Source organism: Tribolium madens, unplaced genomic scaffold (assembly GCF_015345945.1).
Source record: "Tribolium madens isolate multiple individuals breed KSU strain unplaced genomic scaffold, Tmad_KSU_1.1 Scaffold_91;HRSCAF=231;Tcas5.2_LG7, whole genome shotgun sequence".
NCBI classification, from domain to species: Eukaryota; Metazoa; Arthropoda; class Insecta; order Coleoptera; family Tenebrionidae; genus Tribolium; species Tribolium madens.
Genome location: NW_025401063.1, coordinates 10,856,344 through 10,880,212, shown reverse-complemented (window position 1 = coordinate 10,880,212; position 23,869 = coordinate 10,856,344). Strand labels below are relative to the sequence as shown.

At 34.5% G+C, this 23,869-nt stretch overlaps 4 protein-coding genes across 5 annotated transcripts; 2 read left to right on the top strand and 2 right to left on the bottom strand.

Annotated features, from left to right (window-relative positions):
- Positions 1 to 4,781: 4,781 nt before the first annotated feature.
- LOC123012225 (serine--tRNA ligase, cytoplasmic) lies at positions 4,782 to 6,830 on the top strand. Its single transcript, XM_044410110.1, has 3 exons — positions 4,782 to 5,329; positions 5,378 to 5,755; positions 5,812 to 6,830. Exons 1-3 carry the CDS (start codon positions 5,009 to 5,011, stop codon positions 6,610 to 6,612), a joined length of 1,500 nt encoding a protein of 499 aa, XP_044266045.1. The 5' UTR covers positions 4,782 to 5,008; the 3' UTR covers positions 6,613 to 6,830.
- On the bottom strand, positions 6,619 to 9,878 carry LOC123012224 (protein VAC14 homolog). 2 transcript variants are annotated; one of them, XM_044410108.1, is made up of 13 exons: positions 9,678 to 9,878; positions 9,477 to 9,627; positions 9,199 to 9,429; positions 8,807 to 9,148; positions 8,639 to 8,762; positions 8,393 to 8,488; positions 8,211 to 8,347; positions 7,898 to 8,160; positions 7,449 to 7,623; positions 7,282 to 7,400; positions 7,135 to 7,214; positions 6,934 to 7,084; positions 6,619 to 6,884 (listed from the first exon to the last, which is right to left on the bottom strand). In XM_044410108.1, the coding sequence occupies exons 1-13, from the start codon at positions 9,776 to 9,778 to the stop codon at positions 6,716 to 6,718; spliced, it is 2,139 nt and encodes a 712-aa protein (XP_044266043.1). In that variant the 5' UTR covers positions 9,779 to 9,878; the 3' UTR covers positions 6,619 to 6,715. The 2 variants fall into 2 exon arrangements, with proteins under 2 accessions (XP_044266043.1, XP_044266044.1); XM_044410109.1 differs by having other exon boundaries at positions 8,393 to 8,482.
- LOC123012226 (activating signal cointegrator 1) lies at positions 9,860 to 12,164 on the top strand. The gene is made up of 9 exons (XM_044410111.1): positions 9,860 to 10,025; positions 10,081 to 10,343; positions 10,391 to 10,509; positions 10,913 to 10,989; positions 11,036 to 11,279; positions 11,329 to 11,534; positions 11,580 to 11,701; positions 11,757 to 11,951; positions 12,000 to 12,164. The coding sequence occupies exons 1-9, from the start codon at positions 9,952 to 9,954 to the stop codon at positions 12,065 to 12,067; spliced, it is 1,368 nt and encodes a 455-aa protein (XP_044266046.1). The 5' UTR covers positions 9,860 to 9,951; the 3' UTR covers positions 12,068 to 12,164.
- LOC123012222 (mucin-5AC-like) lies at positions 12,083 to 22,153 on the bottom strand. Its single transcript, XM_044410107.1, has 6 exons — positions 22,009 to 22,153; positions 16,831 to 16,868; positions 16,568 to 16,623; positions 16,282 to 16,516; positions 14,657 to 14,920; positions 12,083 to 14,604 (listed from the first exon to the last, which is right to left on the bottom strand). Exons 2-6 carry the CDS (start codon positions 16,859 to 16,861, stop codon positions 12,224 to 12,226), a joined length of 2,967 nt encoding a protein of 988 aa, XP_044266042.1. The 5' UTR covers positions 16,862 to 16,868; positions 22,009 to 22,153; the 3' UTR covers positions 12,083 to 12,223.
- Positions 22,154 to 23,869: the final 1,716 nt, after the last annotated feature.

Here is a 23,869-nt window from a genome sequence, read left to right as displayed (position 1 = left end):
GAGATACATGTAGCATCGACTGTTGACACGGTGCAGTTATGGCATGAAAGACTATGTCATCAAAATAAGAAGCATGTAATAAAATTTCTTAAAAGAATGGGAATCGAGTTAGAAACGAATGAAGAGTTCTGTAAAGGATGTGTCTATGGAAAACAACATAGGGCTAGTTTCAAAGAAAGAATAAATAGGCCGACAGAGCCTGGCAAATTAGTGCACGCGGACGTGTGTGGTCTCATGCAAGAAGAGTCAATTGGTGGAGCGAAATATTTTGTGTGTTTTAAAGACGATTTTTCAAAATATCGGCGAGTGTTCTTCATAAAAGCAAAAAGTGAAGTAGCGAATTGTTTAAAAACATTTCTATATGAGGCGACTACAGCTGGACACAGAATAGAAGAGTTTTTAAGTGACGGCGGAAAAGAATTCGACAATGCAGAAGTTAAAGAAATTTTGCAAGCAAAAGGAATTACTTTTCGAAAAACAATGCCCTATACACCGGAGCAAAATGGGGTTGCCGAGCGCGAAAATAGAACCTTGACTGAGTGTGCACGATCTATGATTCATGCAAAGAACTTACCAATAAAATTATGGGCTGAAGCTGTGAACAATGCTGTGTATGTGTTGAATCGAACTGGACCAACTCCTGTAGAAGACAAGAGTCCAGTTGAATTATGGCTGAACAAAAACAGTGAAAACAATTTAAATCACTTGCGTGTTTTTGGAACGAAGTGTTATGTTCATGTACCAAAGCAACAACGCAGAAAGTGGCATAAGAAAAGTGTTGAAGCACGTTTAGTGGGATATTGTGGTGAAAAAGATGGTTTTCGTGTATGGACTCTGAGGAACAATAAAGTAATCATGAGTCGTGATGTTGTGTTCGAAAATGAAACGCTGATTCCAGCTGTCACAGAATTAGTGATCAAAACATCAGAGCCAACGGAACAAGAAATACCGAAAACGAAAACAGAAGAAGTACAGGTAGAAAGCAAAACAGATGATGAAATGGTCATCGGTAGTGTAAAACGGACAAGAAAACTACCTGCTTATTTAGGAGATTACGCCATGATGGCGATGGCTGAATGCGAAACACAAATTCCTTTTATTCAGCAATGCAATCCCCTGAAGCTGAACAATGGAAACGTGCAATGGATGATGAAATGTCATCACTTGCTGAAAATGACACTTGGGAACTCGTAAATCCACAACCAAATGAAAAAGTGATTGGGTGCAAATGGGTCTTACGAATAAAAACAAAAGCAGATGGCAGTGTCGACAAGTACAAAGCTCGATTGGTGGCAAAGGGATATCTACAAGAAGCGGGAATAGATTATCATGAAACCTTTAGTCCAGTTGCTAGGTTTGATACTATTCGAAGCATTTTAAGTGTAGCTGCGATAGAAAACTTGAAATTGAAACAATTTGACGTCAAGACTGCTTTTCTCTATGGTCTACTTCATGAGGAAGTCTTGATGAGTCAACCTGAAGGGTTCAACGACGGAACTGAGCGGGTGTGTCGACTAAAACGCAGTCTTTATGGCCTCAAACAGGCGCCAAGGTGTTGGAATGCAAGACTGATCGAATTTATGAAGAAAMATTGTTTCAARTGCAGTGCCGCTGATCCCTGTCTRTTTSTTCGTGTTAGAGAYMRTAASAAACTARTAGTGGCGATTTATGTAGATGATGGACTGTTAGCAGCGAGTGATGGGTATGAATTGTCGTCTTTTATCGACGAACTTAAACGAGAATTTAAAATAACTACTGGACCTTTAAGTAGTTTTCTCGGAATCCGRGTGATAAAAACTGAGAAAAACTCCGTGTTCATCGGACAAGATGGTTATATCGCAAAAATTTTGAAACGATTTGCGATGGAAAATTGCAATCCAGTTACTACCCCCTGTGAACGGAATACTTGGGACGGAAACAGTCCAGTCCTTGACAAAAAAGTACCTTTTCGAGAAGCTGTAGGTAGTTTAATATATTTGGCAACAGCAACTAGGCCGGATATTGCTTATGCAGTTAGTCTGATTTCGGAGCATCTAGAGAATCCCACGCAAGACCACTGGGTAGCTGTAAAACGAATCTTTAGATACTTAAAAGGAACGTTGACCTACGGGATATTTTACGACGCTCATTCAGAAATCTCAGAATTTAAAGGATACAGTGATGCCGACTACGCAGGAGACTCAAATACCAGACGGTCGCGTACAGGCGTTGTATGCACAAATGCAAAAGGGGCCATATCATGGATAACCCAGAAGCAAAGAAGTGTGGTTTTGTCTACAACAGAGGCAGAATATGTAGCTGCAAGTGAAGGAGCAAAGGAGGTAATTTGGTTAAAACGTCTCCTGTCGGAAATAACCGAAGCAGTCGCCATCCCAACTTTACTGGTGGACAGTGCCAGCGCTATAAAGCTCTCCAAGAATCCCGAATTCCACAAACGGTCGAAGCACATTGACATAAGGTTTCACTTTGTGAGGGAGAAAGTTCTTGAAGGAACTTTAAACGTGGAACACATTGCAGGAGTGGACCAAATCGCGGATATCATGACCAAACCGCTTTCCAGGCCGCGTTTTGTCTACCTTCGAAATAAATTAGGGTTACGTGAATTAAATGCGTAATACAGTAGAAAATTGAGTTTGAGGGGAGGTGTTGAAACTCGTGTTGAAACTCTATTTATCATCCTCTATTTTCTACATTTATTTTATATAGTAGCTGTGTCGTTAGTTACGTCATGTAGTTAGTTGCATTTGTTAATAAATTGAATACACAAGTCTAAAAGCACCTCTTCTTCTTTTTGCCCTTTTTCCTCCAACATACACAGACCTCAACAAGATTATTTACTATTTCAGTACTTACTAGGGAATTTAAGTAGTAAGCCTGTGCATACTTCGAAAAACTATCAATTATTGTTAAGGCTCCAGAGCCCCCATAGATGAATAATTTATATAGGGTATATAGATGGCGTACTCATGTACAACCTTTTGAACTCGTATTCAGCAGCGCCTCTGTAGTTTGGACGCTGAACTATAGAGCAAAATGTGCCTTTTTTAAATGGTAACAATAATGTTAATTGAGTATTTAGTAGAGGGAAATAAGTGCTACTGGCATCTTATTAGAGATTAAACAAAGAAAATAAAAGATTTTTTTAAAGTAATTTATTGAAGATATTGAATCAAATTAGTTAACAAGGTGGTTTCATACTTACAGGGATTATATTAGAACAATTATGTTCAAAGAGGAAGCATAAACAGTCTGGGTTGTCGAGTTCTTGTCACAAGGGTGCCGGCCGAAACAAATCTTCACATTTTTTCCATCAATGTCCACATTTTCATCACCAAAATTCACAAATTGTTAGTAAAACTTCCTTTACTTGTACACACAGCCCACAATAACTGAATAAAAATCTAAAAATCACAACTACACGTAAGCACTTTGAATTTCTATGAATGATGTCACCGTCAAAATTTAATTTTTTTCTATCAGAAGTGTCACAGCCAACCGCTAAAATTTTAAAATTTTGATACGAGCGCCTCTGGTGTTTGGACGCTAAATTAAATAGATAGACTGAATTCACCAATCTAAGAAACCATAGCATGAGAGCCCCTGAAAGCTGGCGTATACCTATTACATGTTAAGATTTCATTGTTTTTAGCCGCAAATTTGAAGAGTTTCTTGATGTTTGTAGTGTTTCCTTAAAGGTAAATAAAAAATATCGTATTGAATTAAATTAAAAAAAACATTTTATAGGTAATTTAAAAATACACATCCCTGTTATAATGCGAATTTAATAACTGTTCTTGATTCTTTGATATAGAGCAAAAATTAAATTAAAAGTAGGCAACTCTTAATACACATTTCAACAACTTTGGAACTACCTGATTTACAATCGAGTCGGGCCCTACCGCAGGGTGTAACTCACAACATGATCGTTTTATTGCGTTTGTTCAAAGCAAAGATATGAATCTGTACCCCTCAAGAAGAAAATTGTTAGTTCATTTCAAAACTTATTTTTTTATTCATCTATTTAAAAATAAATTAAAAAAATTGATCGATTTAAGATAAAGGCACTAAGCCCAATACAATAAACTACGGAGAACAACATACTTTTTTCTTTAGGTATCCGTAACGTAAACCTAAAAAATAAAAAAAATTAAAACATAATATCAATATTAATTTCACTGAGGACGGTTTGTGCTTAGGAATTATTATATGGGTTGGTCTTTACAGACAGCTTTAATTAGCCAAATTGGTGATTTTGGACTTTTCCTCTGCTTTTTAAGTCCCATCACATTAATTTTATTTATTTGACAACTGCATTTTTAAGTTTTCCAATAACGTAATTTATTTATCCGCAAACGTCACAAAAGTGACCACTTTTATGACTAAATGACACAGGTAAAAGTTTTACTTTTCAGACATGGAGTAAAAACACTGTTTTTACGCCTAGGCGTTTTCACTTTTGTGACGTTTGTTATGATTTTATTGCAAAGCGTCCTGATTATTGAGGTGATTTACTTGATTATTGGTGTGTTGTTCTTTTCTCTCCACCTGTATCGTTTGAGGATAAAATAGTATATGTTATTTGGAGTAAAACTGAGTTTATGTGGCTCAGCTGAATCCAATGAACGTTCAGCTTCGCCACATAAACAATCACTTTTACTCCTAATAACATAATCTACTATTTTATACTATTATTATTATTTATCAAATTATAATGGTGGTAACCGGTTACTGTTTTCTGCTTTCAAGCGGTTCGTATGCTACATTGATGTTAATGACAGAATTCCCTCATAAAGGGCAAAACCAAAAATAACCAACGCACTAACTAAAGTAAATACCGGTACCGCGCTTGAAATTGCTTTAAAATTCCATTATTTTCGAATCTCTGTTTTCAAGGCCATCGGTGTCAATCATTTTCCTAACCTCAAACTTGTGTATCAAACGTGTCAATTCGGTATCCACACTTTCTGAATTGCATCATTTGCAGTTTTGACAAAAACCGTGTAGAAAAATGGTCCTAGATTTAGATCTTTTTCGTACAGACAAAGGGGGCAACCCTGACAAGATCCGTGAAAGTCAGCGAAAGCGTTTCAAAGATGTGACTTTAGTAGATAAGGTGGTGGAAGCAGACACCACATGGAGACAACTAAGACACAAAGCCGACAACTTGAACAAATTTAAAAACCTGTGCAGCAAAGAAATCGGCGAGAAAATGAAAAAGAAAGAGCCCCAAGGAGACGCCAACGAGCCGGTACCCGAGTCTTTGGTCTCGCAGCTCGAAAATCTCACCGCCGAGTTGCTCAAACCTTTAACTGTGAACCAAATTAAAAAGGTAAGTTTTTTCACGAATTTCGTTGAAGATTAATAATTAATTTTCAAGGTGCGTATTTTAATTGATGATGCAATGGTGAAAAACGATGCAGAGTTGGTCAAAACGGAGAAAGTAAGGAGTGTAGCCTTGAAGGAAATCGGGAATTTACTCCATGAATCGGTCGTGATAAGCGACGATGAAGACAACAATAAAGTGGAAAGGACTTACGGTGATTGCGAGTTTAGGAAAAAATATTCGCATGTGGATTTAATTCATATGATTGATGGGGTCGATACTGAACGAGGAGCCACCATATCTGGAGGCCGAGGGTACTTTTTAACCGGTCCAGCTCTATTTTTGGAACACGCACTAATTCAGTTGGCGTTACGAATGTTGCATAAAAAGGGGTACAAGCCGCTGTACACTCCCTTTTTTATGAGGAAAGAGGTTTTGTGTATTTTCTTCTAACATGTACAGAATATTCAGTTTTTAATTAATTTCAGATAATGCAAGAGGTGGCGCAGCTGTCGCAATTCGACGAAGAGCTGTATAAAGTGATCGGCAAAGGTTCGGAAAAGGCCGAAGAAAAAGAAATCGAAGAAAAATACCTAATCGCGACCTCTGAACAACCAATCGCAGCATTCCATCGTGACGAATGGATTTCCGAAAGCGCTTTACCAATTAAATACGCTGGACTTTCAACCTGTTTCCGCCAGGAAGTGGGTTCCCATGGGAGAGACACTCGTGGCATTTTCCGAGTCCACCAATTTGAAAAAGTTGAACAATTTGTCCTCACTTCTCCTTTTGATAACAAATCGTGGGAAATGATGGACGAGATGATAAACAACGCTGAGGAGTTTTGCAAGGCCTTGGAAATTCCCTATAGAATCGTCAACATAGTCTCAGGGGCTCTCAATAATGCCGCGGCTAAGAAACTGGATCTGGAGGCATGGTTTCCTGCCTCGGGGGCCTTCCGCGAATTAGTCTCTTGCAGTAACTGTCTCGATTATCAGGCAAGGAGGCTGCTGGTGCGTTATGGTCAAACGAAAAAAATGAACGCGGCGACGGATTATGTCCACATGTTGAACGCGACTATGTGTGCCACTACCAGGGTCATTTGTGCGATTTTGGAAGTGCACCAGACGGAGACGGGGATCAAGGTGCCCCAAGTGTTGAAAGAATATCTCCCAGAGGAGTACCGGGAGGAAATACCGTTTGTTAAACCGGCCCCGATCGAAGTCGAAGCTACTAAAAAGAGCAAAAAGCAGAAAGATGGAATGAAAAAAGGAGGTGGAGAAGAATAAATAAAATTGCATTTTTCGCTTGTAATTTATTAATATCACGAATAAAAATTATTTCATAAAAAATCTTATTTTGCTTTGAATTTTTGGCTGAGTAGGAATGTGATTATAATTCTAGATTACCAAGTTCCTTTTCCGCGTAAGTGAGATCTTTCAAACGCATCATCTTTTTGTATTCTTTGTACTTTTCTTGAACTTCAATAAAGTGTTGCAAAAGTTTAGCAAAGTCAATATTTCTCTTAAATTCTTGGGTCGAATTTGGTTGAATTGTTGCCCTACAAAAAATTAATTAGTATTCCCCCTAATTACACAATTAATACCGACTTGTCGCAATGTAAATGTAAGCTTGGAATACAACCCAGACGAATTTTTAGAGTCTGAAAGGCATCTGTTTGTGGTAACAACATCAATAAGCCGTACAAAGCCTGAATTAAGTTTTTATCACATGGGACTTGTAATAATTCTAATCTTAAATCTAAAAATTCCTTTTATTACGTATATTGATTTTGACTGATTGTTACATACACGCAAAAATTGGTGATTCAATTAATTGGACTAGTTTATCAATTTCCATTAAAAAATCAACGGTAACTTCCAAATTACCACTGTAAAAGTTAAGGAATGACTTAATACCATTAATTAATTATTTATGGTGACAAAAAAAAAGGATACAATAACCTAATTAAGTCACAAACGTGGGCATAACTTTGCGTCAAAAGACACAAAGCGACGGTTGCAACAGGATTATAAGACCACGTTTCATACAAACAACAAAACAACGAACAACTTTCCTAAAAAAAATCGGTCATTCAAAAATACAAAAATTGTATGTAACAAACTTCGGTTTTTAATTCTTTTAATCGATTTCTCATATCATATAATTCTGACGATGTTAATAAAATCATGTTGAGGTGTTCCACCATCAGTCGTGTGAATTTTAAATTCGGTTCATTAAGTAAAATGTGGGCTAAGTTTCGGTAAATTTCTTCGGCGTTAAGTAACACACAGAGTTGTCTGAAAAAATATGATAATGTACATTTAAGAATATTTAAAGATCTTTTGAGAAAAATAAAAAAGTTTAAATACTTTTCAAAAGAAAATGAATTTTGGTAGAGGGGCCGGTTGCAAACGTTCAAGCATAAACAGCGTTCAATGAAAATGTAAATACATTTTTTTGAATTGCAAAAACCTTTTCTGATAAATATTTATTAAACCAAAAAAGTTTTTTTCTTTCTGTGAATTTTGCAAAACTTGTTTCTATCGTTGGCAATATTAACTTCAGTTTTACCTAATAATAAAAGAACCTCGTTCATCTAAAAGCCTCTTCTCCGTGTTAAACGCCTGTAAAAGACTTATCAAAAATTTATTATAGTACGGATTGGTCTCGCATCCTAGATGTTTCATGGTCCCACCATCGGGACTAGTTTTTTTTGTAACAGGTGACGAAATAACTTCTGCAATTACGACTAGACACTGTTGCACCACTTGATCGGCTTCATCCGCTAAAGTACGCTGAAGAGCCGGAAAAAGCACATCTATATGATTCACCATCTACAATCACCCGAATAATAACAAAAAACAACGCAAAAGAAACGAATTACTTCGTCTGGTAACTTTGTATACAAATCGTGTATCCATTTTAATACTGCTACTTTGGTTTGTATCGAGTTATGCATCATGTATTGAGTCAAAACGTCCACTACTGACTGTAGATCTAGTTGACTGAGATTTGCCTCACCTGAAATGTAACTTTACCTCCAATTTTCAAACATAGGAGTCATACCAGTGGTGGTTCGTCCCCCGCTGTCATCGCCCTGAACTGCAATCAGTTTCATGAGCGTGAAATTAACCGCCGTGGCTGTTTCCTTTATGTCTGTCACTGTATTAAGGAAAATACAATTAGAATGAAGATAACACAATTGAGGCAAAATTGCGGAGCGGACCGCAGACTAAACAACAGTTCCGCAATTTTTCCTCTTGTGCACTCTTGATTAAAATAAAATAAAAGAAAAAAAAATGTGAAGGATACTTCTCCGTGATTCCGTGTCGTACGCCAGACATGGTAACACTGCCGTGAAAATCCCAGACATGTATGGCAACATTGCGGCACCAGATAATTGCACAAATTCTTTAATCCACGTAATTGCTGTGAACTGAAGGAAAATGAGAAAATATAAAGGAAAGTTCGGGAAATTACTTGGACTAAATCGTCGTTCTTCTCTTGGGCGTGATTTATGAGTATGTTGATCATGGCCGGAAAATTCACTTTGGAGGGATCTGATTTAATATTTCGCAAAAATTCGTTCAATGTTGTTTCGCACATTTTTTTCACTTCTAAATTCGTGTCGGCTAAAATCCGGAAAAGTCCGTCCAGGATCTCCGGTAAATAGAAAAGTAAATCAATATCAGGGACCATGTCAAGGACTGAAATCCAGGAAATAACGAACTGGCGAGCAAATGTTGCTTTTGTGTAAATTCGTTCTCGTAACAATGGCATAAAACCTTCCAAATCAAAATTTGTACTTTCGGTAACAATATCCTAAAATCAATTTTAATCAAAATTGAGTAATTACGGGAAGAATTTGTTACTTTTAATAGCCTATCAAGCAATTCTGATGCATTTTTCACGTGTTGATCCGGATCTGTTGCAATTTTACTCAAAGCGTTAAAAATAGCAGAGAAGTGGGGCAAAACCGCCCCTCGAGACACTTTCACAACATTATACAAAGACTCACAAGCATAATATCTAACTCTCAAATCTTGATCAGACAAACACCCCAAAATTGGTTTAATCAACTCATCTGTATAATTACTCGTATCCTTAAAAACCCAAATAAATCATTAACAACAACACAACCCTAAAGTACTTTTCCCAAAGCAATTGCCGTTGCTGCTAACCCGATAAGCCCCCCTTTCCGGGCATGGGGGTTTTGTGACGACGCAAAATCCTGACCCAGCACTTTTAACAACCTCCGAATCTGACTCGTGTTATTCAAATTTGCAAATTCCTTCACCATTCTGTAAAAAAATCATAATGAATGGATGAAAAGAATGGGCAGGGTACCGACTTTTCTATTTCCAGTGCTGCAGTTTTGCGTTTGTCGTACAGCTTGTCGTGAAGGGCACGCACGCAAGCTGAACTAAGAGGAGCGTAGTCTTTTTCCGACATTTTGCTCTGTTTTAAGGGGGCTAATGTTTAACCTCACTTGCACATTTTGACAGGTATGTGTCACGTAATTTGAGGTTATTTAACTCATTTAACTGTCAAAAATTGAGGCTAAGCGTGAAGGAAGCAGGTTCTACAAGTGTTTTTTTAGAAAGTTTTTGGAAAAATCGGCGTAAATGGGTGCCAAGAATTTGTTATTGGGTCACTTGAAAGTGATTTTGGGAAATCATGTCGAATCGGATATTGTCGAGTAAGAATTTTCTTTGTTGAGATTTTTTTAATTCCACACCAATTAATTTTATTAGTTATATACATAGCATAAAAAACAAGGAGGATTTAGATGAATTTATGGAGAATATAATTGACAAAAACAATAGCGGTCATGTAACATCTTACGAAGGGATTTGCAATATTTTGTTTGGTAGCAATAAAACGTCCAAAAAAAGTCATTCTGAGACTATGGTGACTCCCAAAGGTCAGGAAAAAAATAATAAAGCAATAAAACAGAAAGGCAAAAAACGATTTAGTGATATAAACACATACCAAGAGAAGAAAAAGCAACAGGAAGGTAATAAATTTTTTAAAGGAATTAGCCAGAATTGTATTTTTTATCAGGTAGGACAATTTGTGACTGTGAAGGTCAAGTGCACGAATTCATGAATAATTGCTTAAATTGTGGACGGATTCATTGTTATGAGGAGGGCCCAGGACCTTGCTTTTTCTGCAGTGAACCAGTAAGTTTGGTCGCCAAACTGGCCATGTCAACAATTTTTCCTACGACCTTGCTAACAGAAAGTAAGTTTTTCCATCCTAATTTCAGAAAGGAAACTTCTTTCAGGGAGGTAAAAATTTTATTACCCTCATAGAAACTGAAAACATGCTGCTAGTTTTAATGGCGAAATTGGGATATCAAGAGATTTTTTTACTTTTGAAGTTTTGGATCGGAGAAAAAATGATATGTATTGCATTGGAGCAAAGTGTCTTTTCCTTCCTGAGTGGTTCCTGCCTTCGACAAGTCTTCCACGTGTAGGAGGAAAAGATACACTTTTCTCCCTTGTAATACAAATAACTATTGTTTGTTATATCAAAATAAGTGATTCAGAAACAGAAAATAAAATTCTATTTATCTACAATCAGGTTACTTTAATGGGAGAAGAAACTTACTTGGATCTCTCGTCCTCACGTAAAAACAAGAAAAGTGCTTCTGTTACAAAGTAAATCTTATTAATTTCAGAAGATTTTTTTTAATTATAATTTTAGACATAAGGAAAATACAGTTTTTGATGACGATAACGACTACTTCAAAACCGACTCAAATCACGCTAAACAAGACAAACGCACCATGGTCGTAGCACTTGACTTTGCAACTCGTAGAGTAATTGAAAGCACCACTGAAGATGTCCGAATCAAAGAAAAACTTCATGAAGACATTAAAAAGCATCTCGCTAATGTCGAAAAACTGTATCGAAAATTGCAAAAAGAATCTGAAGTTATTGCAGTTCCTGTATGTTTTTTATTTCTAAAATTTTATTTTGTTCAGTTTAATTTTAAAGGATAATAATGATTTGGTCGATTTGTTGGTACAAATGAGACATAAAAAACCGGTCGGAGTTGAAGATTTGGGATCGGAAGATAATAAAGCTCATATTATCGATTACGGGAAGGTTTATGACGAGGAGGTTATTGCAAATACCGACCATGGGCTGTGTCTGAGTATGCACCAACCGTATGCCAGTCTTCTTGTAGCAGGAGTGAAAAAGTTAGTTGCAAAAGAATAAAAAAAAAATTAAAACATAATTTTTAGACACGAGGGTAGAACGTGGAAGACTAATCACAGGGGCCGACTATGGATAGCAGCAGCTGCTAAAGAACCAGACGAGGACGAAATTTGCGCTTTAGAAACATTTTATCGGCACTACTACAACGGTATGTTACACTCGGCTTCGCCTTGACAAACTTTATCAGTGACCTACTCTCACAGACCAGTCATTAAAATTTCCACGAGACTATCCAACAAGTTGTCTTCTGGGCTGTGTTTTTGTTGACGATTGCTTAGACCAAGAAACTTATAGAAAACGTTTTCCTAATGGCGAAAGTAACAGTCCATATGTTTTAATTTGCTCAAATCCCATCATTTTACCAATTTTCTACCCAATCCTCGGCAAACATAAAATATGTAAGTTAGTCGAGACAAGAGAACTTTTCTCCTAATTGCTTGTTTTAGATCCATTAGATAAAGAATTGCATAATTGCGCCAAATTATCTCTCCGACATGCAAACTACTTTGACTGAAAAAAGAGACGTACATTCTTTTATTTTATTGCACTTTTTTGTTTGTTTACAAAAATATAATAAATTATAACTATACAATAAGTTAATTTACATTTACTGTCTTTTTCTTTGCCCCCAGGAAATTTTGTTGCTCAGTTACGGAAATTAAACCCCAATTTACGAATCCTTTTCCCTGATTTTATCTTTAATATTTGGGAAAAACGCTTCGATTGGTAGAATCGGATCGTCAGTGGCTATTGTGAAATAATTTGGGATTCTTCGACTTGTGGGGGCCACCGATTTGAATGTATTATAATCATTTTTGGCGGACGAAGTCAAATCGGAGACTCTCGCCGAGTATAAATTAGCATCGATTTTGGAAATGTCACCAACTGTGGTTGTATCGACTTCTAGATTTTCCTCGGTAATGATTTTACTTCTCTCAGTTGTAGACTCTTCATCATCATACTCAAGAGTAGTCTCTTCAACTTCATTTTCTTCCGTTGTTGTCACTTTCTCAGTTGTCGTTTCAGTATTATTTTTGTATTTGTTGTAAATCCGACTCTTTAAACTTATCATTGAGGGTCTCTTCCTGTTGAAAAGATTCGGTTTGATTGACACTTTTGGTGTTGTTGTTGTTGTAGCAGCAGTGGTTGATTTGTAACGTCCAAATGGTCTTAATCTTGTATTGACACTTTTCACATTTTTCTCTGTAATTATAGCAACGTTTGTATCCTCAGTTGTTCCAGAATGTCTAGGGTCTTTAGGAACAAATCTAGATCGTACTGGTTCAGTACTTTCCTCTCCATGGTTGGCAATTGTCGAAGTTGTAGGCCTTCGCAACCTGCTTGGAAGCCTAATCCTGGGACTGTCAGTCGACCTGTGTGGCTCAGAAGTCGTTGTACTTGTGCTGTACTGACTCAGCTTTTGTCTATAGTCTTTGACACTAAACCTGGGCCTATTCGAATTGTCAAATTTAAGCGGACGGCCTCTAATCCTACTCGAACTCTGAATTATTGTTGTTGTTGGCGCTGATGTTGTCGTCGTTGTTGTTTCTTCAACACTATCCAAAGTGGTCGAATCAACTTCATTCTCAGGAACAACCAAATTTGTTGTGGGTGCTTTTTCAGTTGTTGTAATTACAATAAATGGCCTTATGGTCTCATATCTAATTTTTTGGGGACTTTCAGTAATATAATGACGCCCAGGCAATTCTAATTCAATCGTTTCAGCTTTAGGATTATCTTCAATTTCCTCACTTTTTTCAGACGCTACTGCTTCAGACTCAGAAGATCTCTCGTAAGTTTCTTCTGAGACAGGTGTTGTTTCTGTTCTTAATGGCCTTATTCTCTTCCTTATTGATTCAGAACTGGTACTTTCACTATTTCTGTTCCTATACCTGTTTCTTCCTCTACTAGGTTTCGTAGTGACATCACTAGTGTCACTTGGTGGTGGTGTTGTTGTTCTGTATCTACTCGGTCGTCTTATTCTGACCGGTCTTTCAGTTTCAATGGACTGTGAGGCTTCGTTCTCTTGCGTCCTTTGAGAGTCGTAACTTTCAACAACTTCTGGTTGTTCTGTCGTGGTTGTCGTTGTCGTCCGTCTGGGATCAGGTCTACGCCTCCTGTGTGGCCTGATCCGTTGTGGTTCTTTGGTTGTAGTCACAACTTCTTCATGTAGTGTCGTTATATCGTTTGAAATTTCATCTGAAGGTGGCGTATTTGCAAAAACAGGTTTTCCAAAAACTGGATAATGTGTTGAAACTTCTTTCACATTGTAATCATTAGGACTAGGTGTTGTAAAGGCTTTTTCTCGTTGTAACTTGGATAATTTTGTGAAAATTGTTGATACTTCGCTTTGGGTGGGCGAGGTCGGGATAATTCCACTTTGTCCATCAGGTTTGTAAGGCGTAGGTAAGAAAACTGGAACGTCTGAGTTAATTTCAGGACGTCTCTTAGGTTGGCTAGGTTTCCTCGTTCGGATTGGCCGTTGCGACGGTGGCTGCTCCCATTTACCTTCAGTCACCTCATACACAGGTTTCGATGGTACTGTAGGTTGTCTTACTCCTGAAAAATCATACTCGACGTATTGCCCATCAAATCCAGGTGGTACATTATTGTGAAACTCCTGTATCTTCTCTCTAGTGACTTGAACTTGGACCGGATCCTTGACGTTTTGAAAATGGAAAGGTGGGGGTACTTGCAAAACAACATTTTCTTGAGTTTTTCCTTTATCTTTCACTTTTTCACTCCCTACTTCTTTATTTCGATAAATCTGAGGCGGCGGTACCAAATTCCGGGTAAAATCTTCTTGATTGGTAAATTGATAATTAATATCATTAGTTTGGGGATGTTTTGCAAAGATGAAAGCCGGAATTGACGGATTGTTGTACTGTTGGAAGACGCTTTCGCTGGTGGACGGCAACGCAAAGCGATTAGTGAACTCAAGGTGGGTGTGGGGTTGATTTATTGAATAGTGATTGGCTCCTGGAAGCCCCAAGTCTATTGTTTCACGTGTCCGAATATTACTGGTGGGTGTTTTAAAATGGGTGTAGGTGCCTGGAATTTCCGGTTTGAGGATTTTAAATACTGGAAATTGAAGAAAACTCACCGGAAGTCGCTGAAGCTGTGAAAATGTCATCCCGGTAGTTGTTTGTCGATGTCTGAATCCGTACTGGTTTGATATTTCGTTTGTTACTGGGTGAAATTTGGATAAAGGGTTTGATGGAAGTTACGAGGGGTTTGATGTGACCGATTTGGCTGGGGCGGGTGTGAATGACGGCACTCAGGGGGATATGGGGACCGTGGGAGTCGTAACTGGGAAGGGTATAATAGGGGTTGAGTTGGGGGTGCTTCTGGTGCGGAACTTTTCGTCCTAAATTTTTTTTACAAAACGTTAATTGATTTTAGGTCAAGGCTAAATAGAAATCTGTATAATTTTTTTTATTGTAATGAGTGTATGAATGGATGTACCATAAACATATGGTGTTTTCTAAATCGTTTAAAATTTCAAACGAATAATTGGAGGATACATTTCTAATTTTCTCTTACAAAGACTGAACATTCTACTCTTATTTGTTGCAAATTGTAAGATAAAAAAATTTAAATGATTGCTTTTTACTGTTGAAATAAAGTATCTTTTTATTCTTTGAAAATGTTTTTTTTTTAAGTATTGTATTCTTACCAAAAATTTTAAAAATCTCGTTTAGCTGCAAACTGATTTTTCGAATAAATTTTAACTACGCTGCAGAGATAAGGTTATAACTATTTACATTCATATTTAAAGAGAACTTTAGAATTTGAAACGTTTATTCGGAATTTTTCGAAGTTATTTAACGATGAAAGGAAACGTTTGGCATTATTTTTTGTCACGATTTGTGAATAGGTAACAATTTAAAAAATTAAAGTAATTAATCGCTTGGAGGGTTTTATTTGTTTCTGTTTATACAAGATTGAGATATTTAGTTCAAGTAGTCAGTCATAAATATTAAATAATAGAGTTATTAACCATATATGGGATAGTGGACGAGATATGTCTATCCATTTTCCATACATTGAATTGTGTGGAAAAAAGAAATGAGGTTTAATTTTACAGCAGTTTTGTAAATTTATATCTATTCTCTGTTTTAAAGAATTAAATTTAAAATATAATAATGTTTCTTTTGTAAAAAACTGATTTTTATTAAACAAAAATTAATTTATTAAAGATTTAAATTACAGAAAAACAAAACTATCATTAATCTTTTTTTGAGAGCATATGAAAGTAAAATGTAAAACATCAACTAGGATTGAATTCTGTAATTAATTTATAGAACTCTCATAGTTGATAGACACTGATATTCAATTTTGATAAGGTCTGAGAAAATTCGAACAGCGGAATGTTTTTGAGTTGTCAAGATGTCAATATTTAAAAAGAAACATATTAATCAATGTAATGGTGGTTTAGATTTAGAAATGTTGGTAGAAATTCCGTAAAAAAACGTATTTCCGGTTAATTAAATTTAAAAAAATTTGATTGTATTTTTTTATGCGGTGGACACTTTCATAAAGCTATAATTTTCAAAAACTACAAAATGAAATTGCTAGAGATGTTAAAGCAAGGAAACAAGAACCGGGCCATACAGTTAGTTAAAACTATGTATTTTAAAATACAATTTTTGGAGAAATTTGTAATTAAGATTATAACTCAAAATGAACGGTATTTTACGTAGTTTATAAAAAAAAAATTTTACCAACCTGAAAATTTATTTCCTTCAAACGTGGGCTTGTTTGCCTGTTTAAGTGACCCCCTGAACGGCTTCCTCTCTGGCACGGCACTTGCAGTTGGAGGCAGGGCCGTATTAGTCGGCGTTGGAGTCGAAAAAACCTCATATTTATAAATATCACTACTTTCCGAATTAAACTCGTAATATCCCGGTCGTCGAGTTCCAACAATGGGCTTCCACCCATCTGCTGTCATGGACACTGCATCCTAAAACGACCATCAGTATCCAGAAAGAAAATGAAATCATTTCAAACCCACCTGTCTAATCTGAGCATTTGTATAAAATACGAGATGGAATATACAGACGAGTAGAGCTGTAATTAATTAAAAATTTGATTTTTTGCTAAATAATTGAGTGACGGCCAAATATCGGAGTACTCTTCATGCACTGATTAGTTAAATGTTTGACAAAATTGTAATTTTAAAATACTTTCTCGTGAAATTTTGTTGATTGAAGTTTCTCCGTTATTAGGCCGCATAATTGATGTTCTACTGTATTGTTAATTTTTTAAAAATCTCACCTGACAGTGGTTTCCATCTCACCGGTGGCATCTTGCAGCTACAAAAGAATTAAAGGAAAAAATTAATAACAAAAGAAATTTATTTGTATTGTTATTCTAGTATTGCTGGTTCTAAATAGTTGCACGCAAGACTACTTTAAATACATTCAATACATATCAATTAAGTGCCAACTTTCAAACGTTTTAGTACGGATTAGGTGCCAGGTGGTGTTTTAATTGTTAGGAATATTGTTTATTGTTAACAGGAATTAAAAAAGATTTCTCTAACTGCAATTCAATTTACTTTTAATAATTTGTACAGTTGTATCTAATAATTAAAGTACTGTTTGATCGCAATCATTGGTTCAAGGCTAAAATCCCATTTTTACTAAATGTCTTCCTTATTTATTAACATATTACACAACTCGTATTTCTTAACAAATCCCATTGTATTTACAAGAATAGATAAATCATACAATAGACCACTATCTGACATCCTTCCGTTTTAAATGTTACTTTTGGTTAAAATTCGGAAATTTATTAAAAATAATTTGCATTTCATTTTATGTGAATAAATTTAATGGATTTCTTCTCATCGTCTCTAAAAATAAATCAAGGAAAACGGCATTGTAAACAAGTGTGAAAGCAGAACCAAATTGCGAATCTGTGCTACAAATAATTCTCGAGTTCAATTAATAACAGGAGGATTATGTAATGACTAGAAGGGGCTAGTAAAGAAAATTTTCTATTTTCTGTTTTTTAATTGATCAAGATTAAGAAATATTTATTTTTATTACAATTTATGTTACGTTACTATTGTTTCTATGATCAGTAAATGTGATGAATTAATTTGATCGAAGCGAAAAAAAGATGATCTGATGTAAAAATTGGACTACATTATCTGCTTTCAACTTAAGTTAAGGTAAAGTGGAAAATCAAATTAATCACTGTCTAAATAAAATTTCTATTTCAAGTTCGTGGACATGAACTTGATTTGCTAATGTGAACGAATATTTACCAAATTACGTAAGTTATAACATATTTTTAATTGACTTTAAATTTATTATATTTCTGTTTACTTTCGGCCACTTGAGAACCAAAATTTTCACTTTTTTAAAATTAATTGAATACAACTTTGAATATGTATGTATCTGTCAATACCTAAGCTACAAGAAAAGTCATTTCACAAATTTAGAGTAAAGTGAAAATTTTTCCAATGTACTTATTACTCGAATCACATTAAAACACATCAGTTGATTGATGAAATATTAGAGTAAGAGAAAATGAAAAATGGAGAAACTTTTAAGGAAGTACTTTTTAGCCAAACAGCGACCCGAATTTTAATTTTTTGCCAAAGTCTTCTTGATTTACGATATTGTAATTTTTTAATCAGCAAGTTTTTAAATCAATTTAAATTTACAGTTCGTGCGCATTAAGTCGGCACGCATTACAATCTCCTGTTTAACAATCGGTGCATGATGTTTGGCTAGCCGTGTAAGACGTTTTTTCGTTGGGAAAACTCGGATCTCAATTAATTTACGTCGAAAAGTAGTAATTTAGCTGAATTTCACATACTGTGTGAATCTCTTACGTAACAACACGATTTATGCAACAATGATCGATATCAATTCTTCTAATTATTATAATGTGTTATGTACGTAACACTGCACTGAAATTTTCTTGGACTTTCATTTTTTCACATTTCATAATGAAAATATGCAAGTGTACCGTACGGTCGCAGGGCTTCCTGGTCGACAGCTGAGAACCGTGCGAAAGGAAGCGATTATTATTAGATCGGTTCATCGAATTTTAAATGGATTATAAAGCTATTACAAAACGCCGCTTCAAATACATTAATTACCTGATTGGCTTTAATTAGAAGATGCAACGGTTTTTACGGCCAATTTTTGGCATCTACTGTTAGACAGTTACTTGTTTTCTAGATCTCCAAAACAAGATTTTAGTATTAAAAAAATGCAAGTTTTTTGGATCTATTTAATTATCTCAAGCTTTTACTTTCAAAACTAAGCGGTTTTTCTAATGTAGATTTAGTCGATTATTTTTAAACCTGTCATCCAGTTTCATATGCAGATTTCTAAATTTCGGTTCAGATTTTTTCTTTTAAATTAATTTGACTTTCTCTAAGTTTCATATGCACTTTATACTAATTAAGTTGTGTCAAAAATTCTAAAACAACCGCAAATTATTATTTATTATTGTCTGAAATAAACATTTTGCAATTTTCTCACGATACATAACATGTTTTTCTACATGAATTTCTTTGCACGTTACATCAGTTTAGATGAAATTACTTTCCAAACAAGTAATAAAAATGTAGTTTTAGTAGTTTTGTACAAGAAAAATAATGTTATACTACTTGCCCTTTCGTTTATTTATTCATTAAACCTTTTGGAGATTTCATCAACTTCTAAAGGAAATGAAAGTAACCAATTCATTATTATAGTAAACAGGTTTTGAGTTTATGCATTCTGTTACGCATATTCACATCATGTGACGGAAACATAAAATAGTGTTATTGCTGTATCCACTATTAAGATGTTTGGAAAAAATTAATTGTTTAAGCAATTATCCCAGCGCATCCACCATTTTTAAATTATGGTTTCATAACACATTGCCGTAGTACTCTTTCAATTTGCTACAGAAATTTTAATTGAGATTATAATAAAGGAAAAAATATTTTCTTAGATCCTGTTCTCTCAAAGTTGTGTGAATTAAACATTATTGCCTGAAGATGGCTATATAAAAATAGACGAAACATATATGTATTAAGTAGAACAATAAATTATGAGAGAACAGGACCTAAGAAAATAATTTTCCCTTTATTATAACCAAAAAATCTCTCACAAAATGGATCACTCAATAATTAATTAAGATTCCTAAAACCCTCAACTCGTTTTCACTTTTTATTAACGTTAGCGGTAAGTTGCCTAATATAGGTTACTTTTTTTAAGAATAAAAAACTATATCTACAAATATCTACCAGAATATATTTTTAAAATTTTATTGATATTTATCTAACGTGTTAAGAAAATACAATTTGCCATATGAGCGATTTGTTAGCTATCTTAAAGCTATGAGTGCAACGGTATCATATTTTTTTTTAAATATTAATGAATAGTTAAATAATTTGGAAAACATTATCTAAAGAAATTTAAAAAGAAAAATGCAATGTTTCGATTTTCAGAAAGCAAATTAAAATTTCATACGAGATTAATCTATACCTAATTCAAATTAAGTTGATATTTAGTTTGCATAAATGTAATGTTCTGTAATCCAACTCTGACAGAGTTTTTTTTTGGTTTAATTAAAATTAAAATTGATCAAAATTGTAATCAGAATATTATACCTAGGTATTGAATAAATTATACCTACACTGAGAAATTATTGTAAATATAATAATATTACACAGAGTGCGCCAGAACTCGCGCCCCAGAGAAAAATTTTAAGTATGATAAGATACCAAGAAAAATGTTTAAAAAATTGTATCTGTCAAAAAATTTTGACATTTATTTTTTGACATTTGTCATTTTTTATGTCTATTTAATGATACTGATGATCTTGTATATGTTTTTTTAAAATTATCTAGTAAAAGTACACAAATTTTACCAATAAAAGCCACAAACATTATTAAACAAAGTTACAATTTAGGATATAGCTTCTTTGTTTCCTCTTTTAATAGCCTATAGCAAAAAACTTGGAAAATTATTTTTCCAACAGAAATAAATAGAATCAAAGTGCAAAATTTAAACCCTCATAACTTCGAAATTTTTATAGATAATTTTTTTTTAACATTTTTTCATGTTCTTGGTATCTTACCTTATATAGCATTTTTCTCTGTGGCGCGAGTTCTGGCGCACTCTGTATAATTAAATAAAAATAACTGATTTTGGAGTTAATAGTAGTTAATTGTCGGGATAATATGATTTTGTTTAAATTTTATTAACAATACAGGGTGATTCTTAAATAAACCGACAATATTTTATTACAGCTTCCCAAGGATAAATGAAGACAAACTGTACCCTTTTTACGTGTATATTTTTTAGGGGCATAACCTCCTTGATCCGTGCCTCTTACGGCGTTTATGAATTGTTGCAATGTTCAAGTACATCAAATTAATACCATGGTTTCCACTACCTGTGCTAATACTATTTACGAAAACATCAGTGGCGTACGCTTTACCTCAAAAATAACTTTAATATAATTTATTTGGAGAACGGTTAAGCAAAGAATTTTTTTAATATTTCTTCCAGCATGTACTCATTTAATACTTTAATACTACCAAGGATAAAATTTTGTCGGTCTATTTAAGAATCAACCCTGTATATAAATAAAAACGGTTTAGATTTTATGACAATATTAGATAGAGAAAAATATTATTGAAAGCAAATTAAATTTCAAGCAAATACCTTTACGTATTTTGAAAAATTAAAATTATTGTGAATGTTTTAAGTTCCTTATCATCTTCTAATATTGTTTGTTACTAAAGTTTATTAAACAACAGTTTCTAATTATAGGTAACACAAGTCAAACCATTTTAAAAAATTCTGTTTTTTTACTTCATTTAATGTATATTTCAAGCTTCCAAACTCTTCCAACATTACGTTTTATGCATTTAAGGTTCAATTGCTTAAATATTTAATGTAGCGTCTATTTGTTCAGTGAATCGTGAAGCATAAAGTTGGAATAAGAACAAGGATTTCTAGTTGTTGAACTTACAGGATACTAATTACATTGAATGCTATTTTTTTTATTTATTTTATTAATTTTTAAAAATACAGAAGTCTACGTAATTAATTAATATTAACTATTAATTAATGCACTCATATAAACAATTTTCTGATTTAGATAGGTGACATTAGCAATTTTTTGGCAATAAAATTCCTAATTTTAACTTGGTTAACTTTCAATTTAAATACACTTTCATGCATAAATAAATAAAAATTAAGCTACATAATTAATTATGCAGCGTGAGAAAAACGAGGTCTGTTTTAAAATTTTGTCATTTAACTCAAGACATTGAATGATTTAGTTGAAGTATTTTTTCAGCACGATGTAAAAAAAATGACAATATCATTACCAGTAGACGCACTACGCACACTAACATAATTCTCTAGTTTTCTCTTTACACACGTTATATGCCGTTAAAAATACATAATCTTCGTGAGAAGAAAAAATTACCTGCGAAAAAACTAAAACACAAATTGAAAAACTACTCGCTTTTCCTAACCGGAAACTGTTCCGCTTTGGCGCGAAATCTCGGTCTTGAGAATTTTCAAGACGAAGACTACACACTTTGCAATCGCGATTAACGGACTGCTGTCTATCAAAGCCGTGCTTCTGGTACAGTGTAGGCCCCTCCTCTCGTGGCACGCGCCAGGGCCCCCCGACTTTCACACGTGCGATTCCCTTTTCATCCCGAAACCGCTTTTAGAAACCCATCATCAAGCTAATTAGTCTGCAGTGAAATTATCGCCGGCCGTATGTCGCGGGGGAAAGCCCCCCAAAATCGATCCGGTCTCGATATTTTGACATTGTTGGATAAATACGGTGCGTAATGACAGTGCACCGAACTCGTAATAACAACTTATTGTGTGCAAGAAGAAGAAGAAAGTAGGCCTTCGAGCAAAATCTAGAACGACGATCCACTTGCCAAGTCTGATCAAGTATTCGAGACACGAGCCAAGGGCCGTCGACGAAAACTAATTTCACTTTCGGGGGGTGAAGAAGATTTAGGGTTTTGGACCGGATTTTGGAGGCGCGGATGAAAGCTGCTTGTTATTGCAAATAGAGATTTCCGTTCGGTGTGTCGTTGATCTTCTTTTGATTAAATGGATTCAGGAAGATGTAATTTTAATGTTACTAGATTCTTCAGATTTTTTAAAACCAATTTATGAGACAATTTAAATGATATATCTTTTAAGTGTAATTTGGAAACTTTGTATCTACTATGATGCAGGACAAAAAAATGGGACAGCAAGATCATTGAATGTGAAACGGTTCTTAAATTCAGACGTTTTGAAGGTTTTGAAAAGTCAGATTTGACGAAGTCTCAGAAATTTTTAATAATTTGATGTCCTATTGTGTTTGTTTGGCATGGTATGTTTACAATTTTTCTGATGGTGTTTTATTTTTCACTGTCAGTACAGTGATGGACAGTGAATTTCGTCCACCTAATTTCGTTGAATTCACAAAAATTCACTGTAGTCTGTGCTTTATAATCATGATAACTGACATTCAAATACGTATTGTCAAATTTAATCAAATTCGAACATGAAGGTACAAGAAGGTATGTCTCAAAGATGTGTCTCTATACTTTTGGGCATACCAAGGACTACCATTTCAAAGGACAAAAGTAAAAAGTAGCATGAAGCATCGAGTATTCTGTCAACATGACAAACGTTAATCAAAATTCTGAAACAAGGTTAGGAAAACCTAAAGACTAATTTACACTTTTAATCTGTCAGAGAAATTGGGTGGACGAAATTCACTATCCATCACTGTAAGTCATTTCGTGACTCATGAACTGTCACTCAACTGTCAAAGACGAGTATTTAGCTTTTTCATATTTTGACAAGTGACGGATTTTAGACCTTATTATAATGGTCGAAGATTATAACACAGGTATAGTTATTTTCATATTAATGTGCATCGAAGTAGTCGTTGAAATTTTAAGTTGGCTAGCATGCGAAAATTCAAACAATCCTTATCTCAATCCTCCCTAAAACTGTGTACCACAGTTTTTGAGAAAGCAAAAAATAATTAAAGCTAACAACGTAATTAACATAGGGTGGCAAACATAAAGATTTTTGTCATTTTTTTATGTGATTAAATTTGTTCTGAATGACACTAATGACACTTTTTGTGTGAATCAGCATTTAAGTTAAAGATGCATTTAGACCTCTACAACCTACTTGATGCACATTAATATGAAAAAGAGTATACATTAAACATTCTAAAAATTTGTAATAAAAAATGCATTTGACAAGTTTTAACGAAAAAATATTTAAATGTCTATAGCAAATTACCATTAATATTGACA